Consider the following 23,002-nt stretch of genomic DNA (forward strand, 5'->3'; position numbering starts at 1 on the left):
GCTTAGTTTTATTTGAGCTGGTGGAAGCACGGGAAGCTCCTCATCCTCCACCTATTCAGCTCTGCCCGGAGTGCCTCCACCTCTTCTCCCTGAGTCCTGGCCAGCTGAATCAGCCTCTTCCTCTCGAGTATCTTCTGGTGTCGTGCTTCTGCCTCTGCCACCTGCATGGCCTCAGTGTCTTGGTGGGTGGAGCATACAGCAGTCAATTATAGAATACTAGTCAATATAAAATATAAAAAAAACAATCTTTCATAAGAACATTAGGCTGCAGAGCGTCCCAGCCTACCATCCTACAGGTAACCAAGCCTGGGTACTGGGTCAGACTAAAGATGTCTCAGTATGAGTAGGAGGTTGACAATTACATGCCTCATATTCAGTAAGATCATTTCAAATTATTTCTATCAAAAATTTGATCACTTCTAAATCTAGATTATGTCATATTTTCTTCCCTGCTAATTTACTACAGCGACTTTTTAGTTGATACATTACCTGTTCCCTCACAGATGGCTCTCCTCTCTGACACGGCCATCTTGAGTACAGAAAGCCGATGGTCCAGGTCTTCCACCTCTTTCGCTTTCATTGACGCCTGCATCTCAAGCTGCTTTATGAGCTTCTGACAACTCTGCACTCTCTTTGCATGGTTCTAAGAGTATGAGTACACACTTTTAGTTTGTTGATGATTGTATATCGGACTCAACTGCACTCAACTACGACAACCAATAAAGTCTAAATTCATCCCAGTACTCCTTTTGTAAGTCTCAGAATGTCTCTACAAGCTTGCGTGTTATGATGACAAGATCTAGAATATATCAGAAAAACATTCTGCCTTTGGGCTAATGATGGCCACACCTAGATCTGCAGTTCTTTACTGAGGTTCTTTGTGGTCTCATATCATTCTTAATCAAGATAATCACTGGAGAAGAGCGGTTTTACAGTCAACACAAATATTCATTGACTCTGCTTTCTTGGATTTTAATGGACCTTCCTCATACAGTTCTTTTAGCTTTTTTACTCTTAGATGAATGCTTTAGAGATAATTTATATTTTATCAATTTTGTATGGTAAAATACATTCTGACACCACATTTGAACAGCCCAATCATTAGGAATGATACCTTTCATCATTTATGGAAGAGATCTGATGTTCCTGGCATCATTTATTCATAAACAACCCTCCATGCCACCCCCTTTATCAATGCATTTTTGAAACATACAGCAGCAGGAGCTGGCAAGTTCTTTGTGCTGTGATGACTTGTGATGGGACAGAATTACCTTTTCCTGCAGTGAAATGATTTTCTCAGAAAGAGAATCCTGTTTTGATATCTTGTGGTCATGATCTTTTTCCCTCAGGTGCTTGGAAGAGAAAAAGGCAAATCAGTTGAGGAAAAAGGCACTATGAGTAAGATAGTATAATTTAACAATAATAAAAATATGAATACATTTGATCATAGAAATTGGTAAATGTAGTGTGGAGAAGGGGTGTATTTACATTACACTGTAATATGCTGATCAGATTGTACTGGATTAGGGCTGAAACACATCAATTAAATCGATAAAAATCTATTACTAAAAGAGTCAGCAAGGTTTTTATGAAAAAAGTGCAGCTTTGAACAGTGTTTCTAACAACAGATGTGTCAGAATAAAATGTTTTTATTCATTTATTTTTTAAATCTGAATCTCTGATAAAAAACAAAAAAAAAACAATAATCGATAAATTGATTATTATAATAATCGTTAATAGCAGCACCATACTGGAGGTATTGGCAGTAGGGGGGGTTTTAAAAAAATTCAGATTTGCATTTGTGTGTCTTGGATTTTTTGGCCAGCGTGCCATTTTTGTTTCAGTTAGAAAAGCTTTTCATTTCTCACAATGTCAAGCATTTGTGCCTCCTCACTCCTTCAGCCACGTGGCATTACAGGGTGGTAGTAGCCTAATGTGTAACACACTCGCCTATGAACCAGAAGACCCAGGTTAAAATCCTGCTTACTACCATTGTGTCCCTGAGCAAGACACTTAACCCTAAGTTGCTCCAGGGGGGACTGTCCCTGTCACTACTGATTGTAAATCGCTCTGGATTAGGGCGTCTGCTAAATGCTGTAAATGTAAATTACACTGAAGACAGACTTAGCAATTTACGCAGTGATAGTATCCAATGGAGAAAAGCATTTTGGCTGTTTTTTCAACCTGTCCGACTGAAACTCTGTACCTCCAGCAGGTTCTGAGACACGTGCAATGTCTGAATGTCTCTAGCTTTGTTATAGAGGTCCTCCATCAGCATTCCCATTTTGCGGTGTTCCCATTCCTGCTGGATTATCCCCTTGCGGAAGTCCTTGATCTCTGCCATTATGGATATCTTCTGTTTACCCAAAGTCTGAAAAGGAGATACACCATTTTAATACACAAAGTTATTTACATCATTGACTAGCTTATGTGTGGTCAATGTATTTGTTGATTTTGCTTAGTAACAAAATGTTAATATTTTAAAATGAATTAAATTAACCAACGGCCTTGGGTCTGGACCACATACCCTAATTTTTGTGTTGAGGTCCTCCACCACACTACGGTGTAGCAATAGTGAGTTAGAATAGTCATTGATGAAGTCACCAGACTCCACCTCCACCTGGCCCTGCTTCAGCAGGATCTGAACCATGAGGTCCTGTTGAAATCTTATCTTATCGTCACAAAGGCTGTGGAAGCACACAACATGCATTAATATAATAAATATTTGCTTTGGAGTGAATGCAGTCTAGCGATCTGACCTGCTAATATCTTGTGTGAGTTTTTCAATCTCCAAACTCAAGTTCTCATCTTCAGCAGTCATCCTCTGCAGGAAAGCCTGCATCTCTGCCAGGGTCAGGGCCTTTATTTTCACCTGTGAAACTCAGAGATGTTTGAAATTTGAATTGTGTTTGACACCTCTTGATTCATGGCAGTTTACTAGGGAGTGGAATTAATGCCACTGATGTGAAGAAATGACTCATGTCAACACAACCTCAGGGGTCTCATTTATAACCATTGCGTACACACTAAATGGGGAATGCGTACGCCTCTTCCTACGAATACGGTGCAATATATAGAAACAAACTTGCCAGCAGAATGTGTGGAATATTTACGCAAATTCTGACCCATGAGTGCAAACATTTTAGAAAAATGGGAAAATGGGAAATTGTGGCTACGGTGAAGAGGCTGACCAAAAGTGGCATGAGAGCCATATCCTTAGGCTAGTGAGTAATACACCGTAGTGAATATATAAGTAAAATATTTTGAATAAAATCTTTAATCTATGCACCGCAGCTGTTGAATTGTAAATGGATAAGTGGTGGCCGTGATTATCACAAACATTTTGACATGGTGCGAAACACTCCATCTGATTGCTGAGAACACATAAATGCCGCAATCACACTCGTGCGTAATGTAACATAATGGATGTGCTGGCATTGTTAGTAGATTATGCCAATGGCAGGATTTGGTTTTCAGGGACAATGAAGATTTTTTTGTCTGATGATGATTCCTGGTTCATAAACCAATTTAGATTACCAAGATGTATGCTTTTGGAGCTAATCGCATGTTCCACAACAGCACACGCACGAGTGTGAGTATCATTATAGCAATTTTTCCAGCCACGTTTGTGTCCCCCTTTTTCTCAGACACTGCTCTACATGCACCTGTTTCCCCCAGTATTGAAGCCATCCGGGTTTCCAGAGGTGTGAAAGGAGATTCTCTGACTGGAACGGCATCTAATAACCCTCTTACAAAATAAAACATGATGCTGAAGTTAGTTCTTTATTTGAATTGTCAATTCCACCTTAAATATTGCTCAGCAGGCTGCAGCATCTGTATTGTGCCTGTAGGCTTACAGTCAGGAAATCTGTTTCAGAAATAAATCTGTATATAGTGATGATCTATGTGCCCACGCAACAAGTGTTACCTGTCTGGCCCAACACAGTTTTCACTGAAATGGCATTAATTTACATGAAAAAATCTATAGTTTAAAAGCTCTGGGCTACTGAAAAGCACTTGTTAAAGGATGACTAGCATGTGTAAAATTATCAACTGGCCCAAAACATTTTTTGACCTGGGATCTTTGCTCATGTGCACATAGATTCATGATGATTATTGACATTTTCACGTAAAATAAATTGTATTGCAGCCTGCAGTATTTAAGGTGGAATTGGAAATTCTAATAAGGAGTCAAGATGCCACAACATACTTGTTGCTCTTTCTCCAGCTTTGCTCTTCTGACCAAGCAGAAACGCTCCCATATGGCAAGGTCCAGTCCTTCAGGCATGTTCTCTGGGGAGTCTAGTTCTTCCATGGCCTTCATCATGAGAGTGGGGCCCTCATTGGGTGCCTGGTTTGATGGGAGGTGGTCTTTCAATGGAATGGTGCTGTCTGTCTGTGTCCTCATTCGCTGGACTCTGCAGAATATTGATAGATATTTTACTGGCCTTAACGTTAGCTGAATGAGTTAATGATCATTTGTTAGTTTTAGTTCTTCAGTAATTTATTCATACAGTTATAGACTTCCTGTACTTGACAACATGCAAACTTCTAGAATTATGCATCAAGTATGAACAATCCTGGCCTATTTGGCCATTCATGCATTTGTATGCTGTCACATGTTCATTAAGTTATTCCCTTTATGTACAGTACCTTGGTCTGCGCTTGTAAAGCTTGTAGAGTTGATCAACTAAGTGTCCAGGAACATCAAAGAACTCTTTTCGAAATCCTTTGTCTAGTAGCTTCATAATCAAATGGCACCACAAAAGTGTGACAAAACAATATTTGCAGTAATTTTAAAATATAATTTTCGGCTATATTAGTCATCATTATTAGGGAGTTTGGACCTTGTCTTCTGCGACAGCATTGTCATAAGTCTCTCTGAAGGCCTCCACTTCCTCTGTGTGATTTCCAAGGTCTGCCTTAATGTTCTTCTGCGCAGAGAACACAGTGACTCACAGAAAGGAACTTATCTACCTCTAGGTCAGAGGGACTACCGTGTCACACATGTTTATTCTTGTGATGTTCTAACTAGATGTCTAGCTCACCCACAGGAATACGTAATGTAAACATCAAAGCAAGCGTCTTGGATTCTGGACTAAATCTTACCTTTAGTGTTTTTGTCTGCTGAAGCTTGTAGTTGAGATCATTCTCCCTGTTGAGAATTTCCTCTTCAGTGAGAATGGAGTGTGCTAGATTAGCAATCTTCAGATCTTCCTAAGGAGATTTTCAAGAATGAACAATTATCTAATACAGGTGACGCATTTTCAAAAGCTTTAGTCACGCACTGAAAAGCACCAGTTTACCTGAGATATAGCAATATCTGATTTAATCTTCTTTTCAAACAGCTTATTCAAAGTTTCATCAAATGCTACTGTTGTTTCCTTAATTGATTCATGGTGCTTCTTCATCTCACTTTCCAAAATCTAAAAAGACAACATATATCTTATAAGTGATGAAGTGTAGCTCTACTTATCACATAGTTTCAACAGAATAAAATATCTATATATATTCTGACCAAATTAATCTGACTAAAATCTCAATATGATTGAAAACATCAGGATCAATGCAAAATAGCAACCTCCAACATGATCTTTTTTTTCTTTTTTAAAACTTCACAGTGTCTCATGAATTCATATTTGGCTTCTTTTTTAAAATATAAAGTCAGTAACATTATAACAAGGTATAACCTTACCAATGATTTTAGCCCATTGTATATGTGATTATTTCTAGTCCCGAATATTGAAAATGAACAGTCTATATCTAACAAACCAGATGTAACAAGATACAGCCCACTCCATCTGACCTTCCTGAATTTTTCTTTTTCTTCGTTTAGCTCCTTCACTTTCTTGTCATAATCTTTAAACATCCTTTTCTCTTCCTCTGTCCACTGAAGCTCAGGCTTGGATATGAATTCTGGCTGAGGGACTTCCTGGAATGTTCAAGCAGATGTTCCACCAATTGCATTGTCTTAAATTTGCAGATTCTAATTAAGGAAACGAATTAAGAAAATACATCTGTTTCCCATTTTAGACACATTTTTTTGGTACCATTTTTAAGATGCCTTCTTTTCTGAGCTGTAGAACTCCACCCATCATGTAACCAAGTGCATGTTCTCTTGATTTGTCGCCCTTCAGGATAAAACCAGAACACACACAGCTCCACCGTTTAAACTTTAACATGTTATTATCGCAGAAGATTTCATAATACAATGTCAAAATGTGAAAGCAATGATCTGAACAGATTTTAAAGTGAGGAATCAGGAAAACTATTTTGTAGAAAAACGAAGGGACATTAAAGATGATAATGTACAGGGCGAATTCAACAATATCAGTGTGTGAGTGCATGTACATGAAAGGTACAGGAACGTATATTCAAACCTTTGACGTTAGCTGCTGCTTCTCTGCTTTCTTCTCCTCCTCCTTCCTCTCTCTCTGCTCAGAGGTCAGATACAGCTCTACTTTTATCTGACAAACACGCACAGACAATCTCATTAGACTGCTGTTTTGAAGATATTATATTTACTTATTTATTCAAAGATTGTGTGATGATGTTATAGTGCTATAGTCTATAGGCACTATACCTCTGAGTCCTCTACAGTCAGGGATCTCTCTGGTCTCTCATCGTCTGACATTGTGGTCTCCCAGAGGTTCTCCCTTATGCCCAGTTCATCCATTATCTTAGAAATACGCTTGTTTTTTTCTCGAACCCAATTTATCTCCTGTTGTTTCTGTTTGTATACAGCATCAAACTCTTGGTTGAACGCAGTTTTGACTTTGTAGATGACATCCTTTAAGAAACAAAAACACATTGTTAAAGTACAAGGTATCATAATTCTGTTCAGTTTGAAGGTTGAATTGTTCCATTGCCTCACCAGAATAAAAGCCGCACTGGCAATAAAAAAAATTGTGATCATCAGTGAATTATTGCAATCAATCTACAATCAATCGGTTCATATTTCAAAATTTACCTCCAGCTTCTATATGGAAAGCGGGTTTGGCTGCAACATCATTCAGGCTGCAGTTCGTCACATGACATTGTGACTGTTCATTACATTCTTTACATTCAGTGTATATTGACAATCCCAGAAATCCTCTCAGCAAATCAAAAGTCAGATCAGAGCTAGCTGTTGTAAAATTCTGTGTAGGCCACCCGCTGTAAGGTGTTGGGCATCATGTATCAGGGCCATATCAGGTAGGTGAGTGTGAGTGTGTTACCTGCAGCAGAGTGATCTGGTTGATTTTCTGTTCTCGAAGGTACACACTGAACTGGCTGTAGAGGAACTCATTGCTACTGTACAGAGAACTGATGCTTCCCTTCAGTGCTGTACCTTCTGCCTCAGAACCTTCCTCATCATCCTTTTCACTTTTCTCTACCAACACCCGGTTCTGATGCTCCAGGATCTGCAGCTAAACAAATACAGTCGGGGGAAAAATATTTTAACCCCTGCTGATTTATTAAGTTTGCCCACTAAGAAAAAATAATCGGAAAAAACAATGCAGTTCAAAATATTGATAAATTAATTCTAATTATGATTGAAACATTTTATCCTTTTACAAACCATCCTTAAGTGCACATATCTCAGGGGATTTTGTCCCTCTCCTCTTTGCTGATCTTCTCCAAGTCAGTCCTTTATTGTCTTTGACACGTGTTTGGTTCAATACTCACCCATGACTGCTTTCCAATCCCGTGGCTAAAGAAAGGAGGTTCCCTCCTTTTAAGGGTGAGTCAGGGTCACATGTTTTTAGAAATTGGTTTTGAGGGTGTTGTTTTGTATTTTCAAGTGGTGTGGTTGTGCGTGGAGTGTCCCCCATGTGAGTGATCCTTTCTTTTCCCCGTTTCCACTTCCCCAAAGTAGATTCATTTATGTCCCGTAATTCCTTGGTGCCTGGGTCCTCCTCCTTGGTGTTGTGACAGCAGGATTCCAATTTTCTGTTTTCTCCCGAGTAGATCTGGGCTGGTTCCACAATGTTCTCATTATCATTGAAACTGATAATGAGAACCTAAGGAGCTATGCACAGACATCGTTATGCTGCAGGCCCATTAACGAGATGCGGTGAGGGTACCAGGGTTTCCAAACAAACATTTGCAACCGACTCCACCGCTTTGGCTTTGGCCAACTTTCTGTTCATGGATGGTAATGCTCTGCCACATCGTGGCAGAAATGTCACCGCTCATATGGTACGCCATCAATGTCCCCTGACCTGAACCTCATAGAGCACGTCTGGGACAAGTTGAAGCAGAGACTAAATGATCGTACCCCACCCCCACATGACCTGGCAGGACTGTGTGTATCACTTGTGGAAGAGAGGAACGCATCGCCTCAGAACAACATCATGAGGCTGGTGAGGAGCGTGAGATGTCGCTGTCAAGCTGTCATTGCAGCAAATGGTGGAAACACTCGCTACTGTTTTGTTATTTGGGGATATCCCTATTATTGTCTACATTTTTGGGGTAATAAATATTAAACCAATGAAAATGGTGTTTCTTCTCACACATTATTAGTAGTATCAAAAGGGAACGTTTCTTATTTCATTAAAATTCGTGCACAGGTACTGTAAATAGTTAGCCATGTTATGTGTAAATGTGTTCTGTTGGGGTTCGGGACATGTGAGTTCTGGGGATTTCATGTAGCGTGTGCAAGGGGAGAAGCGGCACACTGGGGAGTAGACATACGGGGTCAGAGGAGAAGAAAGGCTGCCTCCCTGTTGTCTGTAAGCCTGAGAAGTAGGTATTGCTTGTTGGCGCCCTCTACTGGCTCGAGTTCAATAAAAAGTGAATTGCTGGACCCCTGGAGATGGACAAGACATCGTGGCGACGGCTTGTGACAATATATTTCTTAAATATGTACACTGGAAAAAAGTAATCTTTTGTATTTACTTCAATATGGCCAACTGACAATATTTCTGTCTCTCAATTAATTGTTACTCTTCAAAGCTAAATATTAAATTAATTTGAGATTGTTTTGAAAAATCCTGTTCAGTCAACATAATATTCAGTTCCTTAATTCCAATTTAGTTCCTTAATATCAGAATCGATCCTAAAAGTCAATACAATTTTGTCTTACAAGAATTCACCATCTAAACTAAGGAAACTGGTAGAGGTACGATTTGATTCTAATGGAAATTTCTGATGGCTAGTTAGCAAAACAGTTTTGTGAAACGCCGCTACTATAATGGCAGTAGCAGGCTAAAGCTATTTGATCAATTTCCCTTCTATGGCTGTGTTAGTCGTTATTATTTTATAATATAGAATGTTTTCAGTGTTGCCAGAAGTATTGTACCAGCATCTAATAATTAGCGTATTTTGAGAAAAATAATTGTTCACATGCAATTTCCATTCAGACATTGCTCAGGAAATCTGCTTCAATAACACATATTATAAAAGACTATTATGTGTAATGTAGTGTAAAACATTTACATTCAGCACTTCATATCACCAGGCCATAATAATAGATCTACATTAAATGATGTTGAGTTTGACACCTGCATTACATTGTGCATTGATAGGCTGTAAGGGCACATGAGACAACTGCGAGAAAAATATGTGTAATCATGCAATCACATTATCAATCAGTTTTCAAAAAACTGTCCATATCATGGACTCTTTTCTTCAAAACGTACAGATTCTGGAGTTTCAGCGAGGAACATATTTTGCACGTACAAGTCGAAATAGATTTAGGTGATTGTATTTACAGTCTTTTCAAATACGTAGACCAGAAATACTGTCTATTAAAAGTGAAGTGATTATCATTGTGAAGCAAGCAGCACACGGTGCACACAACAAAATGTGTCCACTGCATTTAACACATCACCCTTAGTGAGCAGTGGACTGCCATGACAGGTTAGCGGCTCGGGATTTAAACTGGCAACCTTCCGATTATGGTTTGCTCATATATGTACATATATGATAATTTTAATAGTTATCAGTGGCAGAGTAATTAATGGTATTCCAATAAAACATTATCACAAACATTTCCTTAAAATGAATTGAATTAACCAGTAACTTAAAATTAGACATTGGAGCCACAATAAATCATTGTAATTTTACTTTTCATACTTAAGTACATTTGAAGGCAAATACTTTTGTACTTTTACTTTTATTGGAGTAAAATTTTACCCTGGGTAAGTCCACTTTTACTCAAGTACCTAGTTTGTGTACTTCATCCACCATTACAAAAGAACAATATACTTATTGTGTTAAATTTACTAAAAAAAATGTTTTTATTATTTAAAGACTCTCTTTCATTTATTTTAGTGTTTGGTGGGTAATAAGTGAGTTAACTTTCTGAAAAATAAGCCCTTGGAGACAAGTGACGTTTTCTCCTTTGTGTGACTATTGTGTGTATTGTGACTATAACTCACATTGGTGTTGATGAGTTCAGACTTTCTAATTTCTTCAACTCTGTGCAGCTTCTCCAACTCCTCCTGTGTGCGCTCTGTCATGGGATAGTTCTTAATTTCACAGTGAGTGTGGAAAGCCTGTTGGAAAACACACACATGGTAAGAGGATGCCATGAATGAATCACATGCACAGTCGTGGCCAAAAGATTTGAGAATGACACAAATTCTGGTTTTCAAAACGTTTGCTGCTTCAGTGTTTTTAGATCTTTTTGTCAGTTGTTGCTGATGTGTATTGAAGTATAATTACAAATATTTTATACGTTTCAAAGGCTTTTATTGACAATTACATCAAGTCAATATTTGCAGTGCTGGCCCTTTTTTTCAAGACATCTGCAATTCACACTGAGCTGCTGTCAATCAACTTGTGGGTCAAATCCTGACTGATGGCAACCCATTCCATTCATAATCAGTGCTTGGAGTTTGTCAGAATTTGTGGGTTTTTGTTTGTCCACTCATATCTTAATCCAAATTCTCCAAATTGGATTAAGGCACAGCCTTGTGCTCCTCTCACTTGTGTTAATGAGAGGATCACTGAAATGATCCTCAGCAGGTCCTTTTGGGATTTAAATTCATTTTCATGGAAAAATGGTGACTTTGCTATCTGATCACTCTTCATAACATTCTGGACTATATGCAAATTACCTAAATAAAATTGGAAGCAGCAAAACCAGCATTTGTGTCATACTTCCAAGAATTTATACTAAACCATAAATGTTAATAACAATAATGAGATGCATGCCTGGAAAATGTACATTTACATGTGGTTTGTTGTATTGTCTCTACCTTGATGCTTCGTCCTTTGACCTTCAATGAGTCCCAGCACTCTTTTCTCAGGACGTCCTTCAGGTAACATTTAGCAAGATTTTCCAGCTCAATCTCATTTTGTATCTTGACATAAAGAAATGTAGCTGATTAATGACTCCACATAACTAAGTGGCAGAGTATGCTAAGCAAGTGTATGCCCTTGTATATATATATTGTATATATACTACATACTGTAATCATTTATGTTTTCAGTCAATCATAAGCAGGTATCCTGTAACCATACTGATCCTACAGCTACTGATTTTTTAGGCTGAAACCTGGCCTTGTATTTCCAATATGTCTAGGAATAAATGCAGGTAAATACATGGATGAATGTTCTTACAACACCTTGCTAGACTGAAGTCTAGTATGTTGAAAAAGACGAGTGAATAAAGATATCAACATACTGCTAGGTGCTGTAATTGTCGACTGTAATATCCCACTGGGTAATCTCAATCATTACGTGCCCTTGCCCATAAACACTGAAATGAAATAAGTCAGTGGTCCTACACCCAGCCACGAGATATTGATGAAGCCACTTGTGTGGCCTGGATATCTTGATGACAGCATGTTTGCCGTGTTTTATACGTTTCTGTTTTACATTCTGTTGTAAATTCTTAAATGGATTAATTTTGCTCAGAATTCTATACATAACACCCCATAATGATGACATGAAAAAAAGTTATTTGAGGTTTGGGAAATTCATTAAAAATAAAAAACTTAGAAAGTACATGCACATAAGTATTCACAGCCTTTGCTAATTACTTTGTTGATGCACCTCTGCACCTCAGCAGTTACAGCCTCAAGTCTTTTTGAATATGATGCCACAGGCTTGGCACACCTATGCTTGGCCAGTTTCACCCATTCCTCTTTGCAGCGCCTCTCAAGCTCCATCGGGTTGGATGGGAAGCGTCGATGCACAGCCATTTTAAGATCTCTGATCTTCACTGTAGGGATGGTATTGGCTTGGTGATGAGCAGTGCCTGTGTCCTCCAAACATGACACCTGGCATTCACACCAAACGTTTCAATCTTTCTCATCAGAATTTTCTTCTGATCCTTCAGAAGTTCTTCAGGTGACTTTTGGTAAAGGCATGCTGCCATGTGCCTTTTACTAAGGAGTCGCTTCCATCTGGCCACCATACAGGCCTTCAGAATGTCCTTCTAGAATGTTCTCCTCTGACCATTGGGCTTTTGGACACCTCCATGACTAAGGTCCTTATTCCCTGCTCGGCCAGCTCTAGCTAGAGTCCTGGTGGTTTTGAACTTCTTACACTAACGGATGATGGAGGCAATTGTGCTCATTGGGACCTTCAAAATCTTGGAGGTCTACAATCACTTTGATTTCATGCTTGGTTTGTGCTAGACAGGTGTGTGTCTTTCCAAACAATGTCCAATCAACTGTTTCTTTTCCTCAAGTGGACTCCAATTAAGCTGCAGAAACATCTCAAGGACATAAATATGTACATAAATATGCTTTTTATTTTTAAGAAATTTGCCAAAACCTCAAGTAAACTTTATTCATGTTGTCATTATTGGGTCCTGTGTGTAGAATTCTGAGGGAAAATGCTGTTAATCCATTTTGGAATGATGTTATAACATTAAATGTGTAAAAAGTGATGCGCTGTGAATATTTTCCAAATGCACTATATATACACTATCAGTGAAAACTTTATACACACCTAATAAGAGGCTGTTTTGAAGAATTGTACATATTTATTATAAAGAGTCACTTCTCTTTGCTTACTTACTAGTGTCATAATTATTTGCTTCATAGGATGGTCACACCATGTGATGTATTTGTTTCTTTGGTTACCTTAACAACTTCCTCATCACCCTCCTGCTGCAATCTCCTCTGTTCATCCACATTCAGATTAAACTCTTGTAGCTCCATCCTCTCTATCTCTGGCAAGGTTTCATTCTCATCCATCATCTCCTGGATCTAAGCACACAGAAAAGTCACTGATGCATATTTCCATGTGAAATTCCTTTATTGTTACTTTGGCTGGTCTAAAATATAAATATCTTACAGTGTTTCTGAGTTCCTTGATTCCTCTTCTTATATCTTTCCTATCTTCAGAGAACTGCAAACTTTCCTGCTTCATCACCTACACAGAGAGAAAGTGAACATCCTGCAGGTGAAGTGCATGACTATTAAAATTGACCTGAGCTTTATTTGTATTGGATTTTGTGGCTCGTTTTCAGGTTATTGGTGTGTTAGACATTCCTGAATACTTCATAAAATGCATAACAAGACAACAAACTTTCCCCGACTCAACATAAAATGAAAGAGTCTTTTGTGCACAGACGATCCACACCAGGATATCCAGTTAAACAGGTTTTACAGTATGTCGTTATTTCTTTCAAAAGATTCATAGAGTATTTAAAAGGAAAATGTTTTAACTAGGTCTATGTGAACCACTCCTTGCTGATACCAAAAACATTATATGCAGGTAGGCAAAGCAGTTCAGTATAACCTACTGTTTTCAGCCATTTGCCTTCCTCAATGAAGCTGCTGGGGAAAACTTCTTTTAACACTCCTCTATCACACAGTTAGTTATTCTACTTAATTTGATCTAGTAAATAGATGACAGTAATAACTCCTTCCCAATGTTTCTTCCTTTCGTCTTTGTCTCTCTCCTAGAGTTTTTTTGTGGGAAATTGTCCTGATGTTGTCTTAATGTTGTTATCAGATCTTAGCTACTACACAACTACACAGTGTGAAGAAGGTGTAGCGTGTGTACTGCTGCTTACCACACTGAGCCTGTTGTCCAACCAGGTGGAAGTAAAGAGAATAGAACAGGGAAGGCTGTTATCTTTGTCAGCCACACTGGTGCACGGCCTGCTCTCTATAGCCTAAAAATAAAATGCATTAAGAATATTTATCTATGTTGAGATTTTTAAATTGTAGGCATAACTCCACCTACTGCACAATACTGAAAATTGGTACAGAAACTGGGCAAGAGGCTGAAAGATCATGGGAGGAGCCAAGGAGGGTATGTGTGTGTAACAGGACTGTTGTGCTAATTTGTGGATGCTCACATTCTTTTTATTAATTGAAACAAAAATCATAGTCATCAATCATGTAAATTGGTCTTTTGACATGCTGTGTTCAAAGCACAAGATTCAGGCCTAAAATGAAGTGATCATCTTGTCTTGCTATAGGAACTAGTCATACATAGATATTAATCATAAACCTGATATTTGCCAAACTGTATTGTGTTGTAAATTAGCTTTTATTAAATAAAAAGACAGGATCCCTAAATGTCTTTTGTAGTCACAACTCAAGCCTCCAACCTCTTCTGTGTGAGACAGAGCAGATCCAGAAGGAGAGTGTGTCTCTGGATCCCATTCAGCCATCTTTCTCAAGATGTTGTTCTCTGAGGGTTTTGCCAGGATCTTCAGCGATTGCTCATACTGTGTGTCACGACTGTCTTTTTCTACATCTGACAGCCTGTGGAACAAAAATAACCCAAATTTACAATAGCTTCTTTCAAGGTTGACACTGAACATAATGAGACTTGTACTTTATTCTTGTGCTTCTAGCAATGCATGACACAAAACTGTACAGTAGACTGTCTGGGTGAGCTGTACTGCTGCTATGTGAGTGAGCATGTGAACCTGAGTCTGGTGCAGACAAGGCTTCTTCCTCTGTGACCAGTGGTAAGGACTGTTTGGACGTCAGAGCTAAAGGCAAGACTCTGCCCTCCACCTAGCCAGCAAGAGTGACACTGCATCTGCATAAATCGATCCTGCCAAGGATGCACAACCATGTCACTGGGATAAAGATGTATTAATGGTGATTGTTTATATAATGTTTTGTTAGATGTATTTATATGTTATTACAAAATGATGTACTAATGTACTAAAAGATGTTCATATTCAAGAGACCCACTTTTTTACATTCAATTTGTTTTCTGATTCCTCATTTTATTTTCCTTTAAATATTTTGCGATATACCATACAATACATTTTTGCTTTAGTCATGATAAAAATTATTTTATTTGTGTTTCTTACAATTAAATAGTTGAAACAACACTTTGAGGATTTTTATGTATGAATAATTTTTCACATTTCCATTTTACGATATACACATACGCCTGCAAAAAAGAACATGACAATAGACACCTAATTTAAAGTACAAGCTGCATGCATCTACATACCAGGTTAGTGAGATCCCGGACCTGAAGGAGGCCATCATGCCCCACAGAGGCCAGCCATTTCTGGTGGGGGGATAGCAGCAGGGTAACAGGGCCCAGAGGATGCCCCTGCAGTTCCAGATCTGGGACAAGCGCCACCAGAGTCTGGTCAGACAGCCTGTCACTCTTCTAAATGGTCACAGGTATAAAAAATTAGTTTGGAATGGTAAGAATATACAGAACATCAGTACAGAACAAATCATACATCAATGCAACCACAATAATGTATAATAAATAAAATATAGCTATACAAAACTATATTGTTGTTTATTAATGGTGTAAATGTAATGGGGTAAAAAATAATGGAGTTAAACTCAACCAATGTGTTAACTGGTAGACATACCTCTGGAAGTTGGAACCGCTGGATGGCTCTCCTCAGCTGGCAGTAGCAGTATAACTGGTTACCATTGATAGCACAGGAGGAGACAGGCTGGGGGACCTCATATTTACATCCCTGCAGGATCTCAGAATTCAGGAGACCACGTGGGTCTGCACAACCACTCAAGCCTGTACACACACAGCATTGATCATTACTTGCTCTTTTTTTAATAATCACTATTTTTTCACTAAGTGAATTCCTTAAAAGAAACATAGTAATGTTGCCCCAAAATTGTCCACAGAGGAACCCCTGTCAGACAATTTTCATTCCAACCCACACCAACAACACATTCATCATTAGTCCATTAAAACAACTGATCTTGATGAAAGTAAGGCGCATTGGCTTGCATTTGAAAGCATTTACTCTTTCAAATAATTTTTTTTAGAACTGTCCCTATTCACTACAGGTGCTCTATACTGGCAACAAGTTAAGAGCCATTTGACTAATTAGTAAGAAACACTGGACACAGGAATGTCACATTGATCATTTGTCACATTGATCATACATTTGTCACATTGATCATATTATTTGGCTGAATACACAGTATAACAACTATTTATAATTTATGCTCTATTTAATCTGTTATATTCTCTCTCTACTCCTGCATTGTTAGTGCTGGCACAGTGGGTAGTGGTGGCCTAGTGGCTAAGGAAACAAACACGTAGTTGGAAGGTTGCCGGTTCGAAGCCTTTCATGGCTGCCCACTGCTCAACAAGAGCGATGGTTAACTGCAGAGGACACATTTCGTTGTGTTCTTTGCTGTGTTTCATAATCATTTTCATTTTTCACTTACCTGTGAGACTATCCACTGGTAGTGTTAGCAGCATGATCAGTCTTCCCTCCTTTAGCCCTGCTTCTCTCCCATCATCCCTTGCTTCATCGTACACAACCATCAGCTCCACATTTTGGGTCTCCCTGATGTACTGAGTGGTGAGGGTCAGAATGGCCCCCTCAGCATCTGAAACAGCATCAATAACAACCTCTTCATCTCAAACACTGATTCCCAACCAGTCCCAACACCTTCTATCGAACTACACATAACTAATGCAATCATTGTACCTGTATAGCCAATAACAGCAAAATCTTTTGAAGGTCTGACATCCAGCAAAAATATGTGTGGGTCTAAGGAACTGACAATCAAGATATTTCCTCCCTGGTCAAAACTGTCAAATCAATTAAAATAGAGAACAGGATAGCAACAGAGATGAACAAGATAATATTGCAAAATGAAAACAGGTAATGAGGTATGTTTGCTTTCTGCAGACTTACAGCAGGTTCTCCACTTGAACATGGAAAAGTTTCACTCTATGCACCAAACGTGGCTGCTGCTTTTTGGTCAGATCCACAAACAGGACATGTCCAGACCTGGTACCCACGGCAACATATTCAGCCACAGGACAGCTCACCATGGTGGTAACCTAGAGACACAAAAGCTGAGTAATCGGCCTGAATAATATTTGAAGAACTGTCAAGATCCAAGTATAGGCATCTGCATGAATATGATCTAATATACAATCATGGGAATACATGGAATTCTCAAAATTCTTAAGTCTCAAGTATTGTATAGGGGGTGGTAGTGGCCACACTCTCCTATGAATCAGAAGACCACTAAGTCACAGTTTCAAATCCCGACTTACTACCATTGTGTCCCTGAGCAAGTCACATAGCCCTGAGGAACATGGATAAGAACATCTGCTAAATGCTGTTAATTTAAATGGATTGCACACTTCCGTACTTAAATCTCAATCCTCCTATAAACAAACTAATTCCAATACCATACATTTCATTTATCATCCTACAGTAAATATATGTGTTCATTTACTGCATTGTAAATGGTTAATAAATTGTAAATTATTTAATGAACCCTTATTTATTCATAGAGGTGTATAGTCAGGTGTATAGAGGTGTATAGAGGTGTATAGTCAGAATAAGCACAACTAAGTGTATTGTAGCTCCAAGCATGTTGTAGGAGACTAACCTGGTCATGTACTGAGATGGAGCCCCTGCAGATACCTGCATCCATGGACCAGACCTGCAACTCCCCATCTGAACTCACAGACTGCACATGATAGAGCACATAAAAGCAGGCAAATAAAAAGACTGGAGTTGTAACATAGGAGCCACTGACGTTGAGGATTATCCATTGTTTTCATTATTTCATGCAAAAAAATGTTCTTAGATTTTATAGGTCTGGAATCCATCACTAAAATCAGTAATCCCTTCCAGCAATTACCACACAGTTTGCGTTGTCAGTGACCATTGGCACTGCCGCCACAACCTCTCCATTCAGGACCTCCAGAACCTTCACCATCATCTCTGAAAGTGATGTCTTGTGCTGGTAGATACAACCCTGCATAATATAGAGAAGCAAACGCAACATACCGACAAATTTATCAGTTTACCTAGTTTGGCTTAACTCTTGTGTCGTGTTTGGGTATGTGGCAACCATTTCAATGTATACCAAAATAAGAAATATGCTAATTATTATATTGTGTCCCTGAGCAAGACAAACCTGAGTGTCTCCAGGTGGACGGTCCCTATAACTACTAAGTTGCTTTGGATAAGGGCTTTTGGATCAATGCTGTAAATGTGTTGTTCTTTTATAAACTTCACAACGTTGTCCACTTGTGCCCGGACTCAAGCCGGGCACTACAGGAAATTTTCACTGAAGAACAATTAACATAACACATTCACACTGCACACTGGCCCTACACCACAATAGACTTGCAAAAAGACATTCACCACACAAGGGTTAAGTAATTATTCCCAGAACATGTGCTTATGTTGTCTTGCTTACCGTGTTGCTCACCAGCAGCAGAATCTCACATTCAGGAGAACAGCTTATAATGGTAACGATTTCCTCCAGCTTCCATGTCTTCATGAGGTCAACATGATTCCCCTTAATATACCACCTACGTAACATTCCATCCTGTCACAAACCAAAAAGCAGTTGGAATGTTAAACCATAACCATAAAACTGCTAAACCGGTGTTATTAATAGTTTCAATGTCTTAAATGCAAATTAGAAATGTAGAGGTTCTTACGGTCCCAGCGGTGAAGAGGCCATCTTTGTGTAGAGCTAAACTATTGAAGCATCCAGCTTGAATTGGTGGATCATTATTGCATGTGAGACCTATGAAATTAAATGGAATTGTTTTCCTTTTAAATCAATTCTTTCTCATCATTCTCACTCATTTTTGCAAAATTCAGATACAGTTTTACAACAATGTCTATGACCTTATGACCTTATATTTGCAGAGTGCTCATTATACTCTACTTAATTCAAGTGATGTGAAATGAGTCTTTCCGTTGAGATCATATGCTCCACCTAATTCACTCTTTTCATTTCCTGTGTCATTAATTAGGTTCATTTAGGTGTGGTTAACAATATATTGATTTTCAGTGATTACCAATACCATGGATCCAGAAGTGTAATGTATTTTGTGGTTCAGTGTACCTGCAGGAACAGCATGGGTGTGTGGACTGAAGAGGATAGACGTGAGTGCAGTGTTGAGATTGACCAGCAGCAGGTGACCCTCTCTGCATCCCACATACAGTTGAGATGCTGCTGACCAGCATACACTGCTGGGCTTAACCCTGGGCTTCAGTTTACCTTTGGGCTGTACAATACAGAGGAAGATGAAAGGAATCTTAACAATTTAAAGCATCCTGATGTGGATTGCTAATAAAACATACTCAATTAGAACTGCACTGAAGAAGTAAATTCTTAAACAAACTGAAGCAGGAATATACAAGTGTGAGTACAGGTACAGTGTTCCAATCCCTTCAATGGCCACAGCACCGAGGCTTGCAGACTGATTCTACTCACGTTTATGAAGAATGAGTCACTCGCAGGATCCGCTATATGATGCCCTCTGTTATATAAGTCAACTCAGGAAATATCCTCTCTACTACATATTCCTCAGTGAACTCTTAGTGGTATTATAACAAAATAAAAGCAGTTGGAACATCAGCAACTGGCCACGTAAAATCGAACTGCTCAAACTGTTGTTCAAACAGCTACCATAAGACAGACTGCAGCATCCGGTCCCATCCAGCAGTTTCTTCCACCAGACCATCACACTGTTGAACTCTGCACCACACTGACTGAACTCATAAGCTCAATTTGCACAGTATACTATTTTAAAGGTAACATGGTAACCTGCATATATATATTTCATGGTAATGAAAGCACGCTGTAGTCGCTCTGGATAAGGGCGTCTGCCAAATGCCTTAAATGTAAATGTAATGTAACTAACTGTATGCTAGATATTTTTTTCGCTTCTACAATGCACATACAAGAAGCTTCACTCATATGCACTGTACCTGTGTATTGGTGTCATGTGATGTGACAAAAGGGATTTGATCTGAAATCATAGAGCAGGGTCAATACTTACATCAAAATAGTGTGTGTATGATGAGGTTATTATAACAGTAAAGTCAGAATAACATTCATGAGGTTGTGCCCCTAAATACCTCATTGTGTAGCATGTCTAGTGTACTACTGATGCAAATGTATTGACTTTGAGACATTTATCACTATTTAACACATAAATAAATAGATAATTTCCCCAAGATAACCTATTCAGTTTTGAAGAATATGTACAAAGGATATTATATAAAATTGTATATTTTTAATATTATTTAAAAATTATACAAATTTATAATTATTACCAATTATTACAAAAATTAAACAAACTAATTGTGTTTCAAAATTGATCTGAAACTTACCACAAACTTTTCAGCCCACTCTCCCTTGAGTCCAGCAACAGCAGAAGTAGGAATCTGGGGTCCAAGGTAAGTGAGCTCTCCATTGGACTGATGAGATGAACCAATCCCCATCTCAATCAGACTGCCATCTATGGCAGGAAGGTCTATTACACTGTTTATTATAACAAACATTATTATAACAAACATTAAAACACACTCATAACACAGAGGCATAATAATTCCTTTCCAGATGTGCACAATATATTTCAAGTTCAATTATTTGCATTAAGAGTATAATTATGACATTAAAGGTCCCCTGACATGAAAATATGACTTTGTGAGATTAACATTAATACAAGTTCCCCTGGCCTGTCAACGGTCCTGCAGTGGCTAGAAATGGCGATAGGTGTAAAGAGTACTTTCTGCTTCATTGTTCAGAGAGCGACAGCTCAGATGGTCGGATCTGGAATTTGTCCCCTTATGTCATCATACGGGGAAAGGTTACCTCCCGTTTCTCACCCAGAGAATTTCCTACTCCTCCCCCCAAAAAGTTGCTAAAAACATGAGACTCTGAAGAACCAGTATGTTCATCTTATTTATTTAGTTATTTATTTTAAATACTGACAAACATTGTGGTCGGTGAATGGTGTTGATGTCGTCATTTTCGCAAATGCCCGCTCACTCATTACTCTCTCCTCCTCATTAACATTTAACATTACAGACAAAACATACAAAAAAGACGCGTCCTGGGGAAATTTTCAGAATAGGGGACCTTTAGAGTAAATTAAACTTGTTTGTTATAGGTAAATCGCCATCTAGTGGTTGTGAACCTCATGTACCTGGCCTTCATCATGTGAAGATGGTTGCTTCTCTCCACGGTCCACAGCACCACAGAGCTTGAGCTCATAGCACATATCTGGTGCCAATTCATAGGATTAAACACTAAAGTGGTGACATTTTGTCCTGCTAGTGGATGACTACATAGAAGGACTCCAGTCTCCCTGTTCCTGCAAAAGTTTTAAGATTAATATTTCAGTTGCTGAAATATTTTTTTTTGTTGTTACTCCGGTGGCCTACTGTCATTTGTAGATTGAATTAAACTAGCACGTCTACGTACCACAGTGTTATGGTGGGGTCTGGAAATGAAGAGCAAGAGGCCACGTAAGGGCCGGCACTGCTTAACGCCACTGCTGTGTACTCCAGGTGAGCTGTGCCTGTTCAGGAGCCACAAGCAACATTACACAACATTACATCCATTGCCTTTTTCCACCCTGCACTGACAGTTATTGAACGTTCACTCCCCCCAGGAAGGCCGTCCCTCTCTGACTAGCTTTTTCACAGGGCTTCTCACTCTTTCACAAGCCTTTTTCCTTGTGTGCATAAAGTGTCAAAGTGTGGGGGGTTAGGGTCAACCGTAGGGTCTGTCAAAGCCCACTGTATGCGGTTTTGGTCCATATTTGGATGGGACTGTGCAGTTATACCCTCCTGCATGCTACTGAATGTTGGTTTTTCATCCAGCACAACATGCTGCTACCTCTCTCTCTATGGCACAGCGCTATGTTGCTTTTTCAAATCACTTAATTAATTTTGGTCACTACAATACCTGTCACGGTTATTTATGACTTTTTCTGCACTACTGTTCTGGTCTTATTGTCTCTTGTTGCTTTGAGCATGTTTTGAGACAAAATAATTTCCCTCGGGATAATTTTCTTATCTTATCTTATAATAAATAAACGTTGTTGTTGGTGGTAGTAAGTGGGGTTTGAACCTGTGACTTTGTGGTCACCTGGTTCATAGGTGAGTGTTTACTCACTAGCGGACTGGAGATGTCCAGTGGAGTCCCAACACTATTTTTTTAACTTTTAATATTGCACACAATACTGCACACTTTAAAAAAAAACAACAACAACATATTTTTACAGATTAAAGCCCAGTATTAGCATTTGATAGCATATGCTTAGAACTTATAGCTGCATTATAACAACGTCCATACACTTCTTTTGAATGCTCAACTTATAAAAATATGAAAAAAATATCTAATGGAAGGTATTAACCGCCAGTAAGAGACTCACCCACGAGCTGGCTCTGCAGGGCGAGTTCGGGGTACCGGTAGACGTATATGGACGGCCGGAGCTGCTGCTCGCTAAACGCCAGGAAGCCGCTGCGGGCCTCGGCCGCCAGCGCCCCGACCCCGCGGCCCGGGCTCGGGAGGAACCTCCTGCTTTTGCTCTCCGTGTTCAGGAAAACCACGCAGCATCCGCTGGTGTAACATACGGTGTCCACGTCCACGAACGCCAAGCTGTTGCAGGCGAACCCCTGCGCCCAGCTTCCGAACGAAACACGCCGTTACTTTACTTTAACAACTTTTCTTATCAGCTGCACGTTTATTTCATCCCCGGTTTACCTTACCTGACGTGCAACGTCCCCACTTCGTCCATTTCCCCGCCACGCCGCGCGCCCCGTTTCCACGACAACTGGAAGCGGTAGAACACGCCCACGTCATAGTTT

General features: G+C 39.2%; 1 protein-coding gene across 2 annotated transcripts; it reads right to left on the reverse strand.

Moving 5' to 3' along the window:
• Positions 1-22,954, reverse strand: LOC114764938 (cilia- and flagella-associated protein 43-like). Of its 2 annotated transcripts, XM_028954922.1 has the most exons (38): positions 22,904-22,954; positions 22,567-22,820; positions 21,612-21,708; positions 21,334-21,501; positions 20,516-20,666; positions 19,242-19,404; positions 18,829-18,917; positions 18,582-18,713; positions 18,018-18,134; positions 17,763-17,843; positions 17,054-17,202; positions 16,844-16,947; positions 16,578-16,742; positions 15,749-15,912; positions 15,370-15,534; positions 14,828-14,958; positions 14,504-14,660; positions 13,961-14,062; positions 13,237-13,314; positions 13,023-13,148; positions 11,187-11,291; positions 10,365-10,481; positions 7,218-7,409; positions 6,584-6,790; positions 6,381-6,467; positions 6,051-6,131; positions 5,807-5,932; positions 5,307-5,426; positions 5,110-5,217; positions 4,848-4,934; positions 4,654-4,742; positions 4,211-4,418; positions 2,760-2,872; positions 2,528-2,687; positions 2,207-2,371; positions 1,272-1,352; positions 490-643; positions 1-178 (listed from the first exon to the last, which is right to left on the reverse strand). In XM_028954922.1, the coding sequence occupies exons 1-38, from the start codon at positions 22,930-22,932 to the stop codon at positions 9-11; spliced, it is 4,992 nt and encodes a 1,663-aa protein (XP_028810755.1). In that variant the 5' UTR covers positions 22,933-22,954; the 3' UTR covers positions 1-8. The 2 variants fall into 2 exon arrangements, 1 of the variants encoding a protein (XP_028810755.1); XR_003742566.1 differs by lacking the exons at positions 1-178; positions 490-643; positions 1,272-1,352; positions 2,207-2,371 and having other exon boundaries at positions 2,673-2,687; positions 2,760-2,880.
• Between the last annotated feature and the right edge of the window lie 48 nt (positions 22,955-23,002).

This window comes from Denticeps clupeoides, chromosome 15 (genome assembly GCF_900700375.1).
Source record: "Denticeps clupeoides chromosome 15, fDenClu1.1, whole genome shotgun sequence".
NCBI lineage: Eukaryota > Metazoa > Chordata > Actinopteri > Clupeiformes > Denticipitidae > Denticeps > Denticeps clupeoides.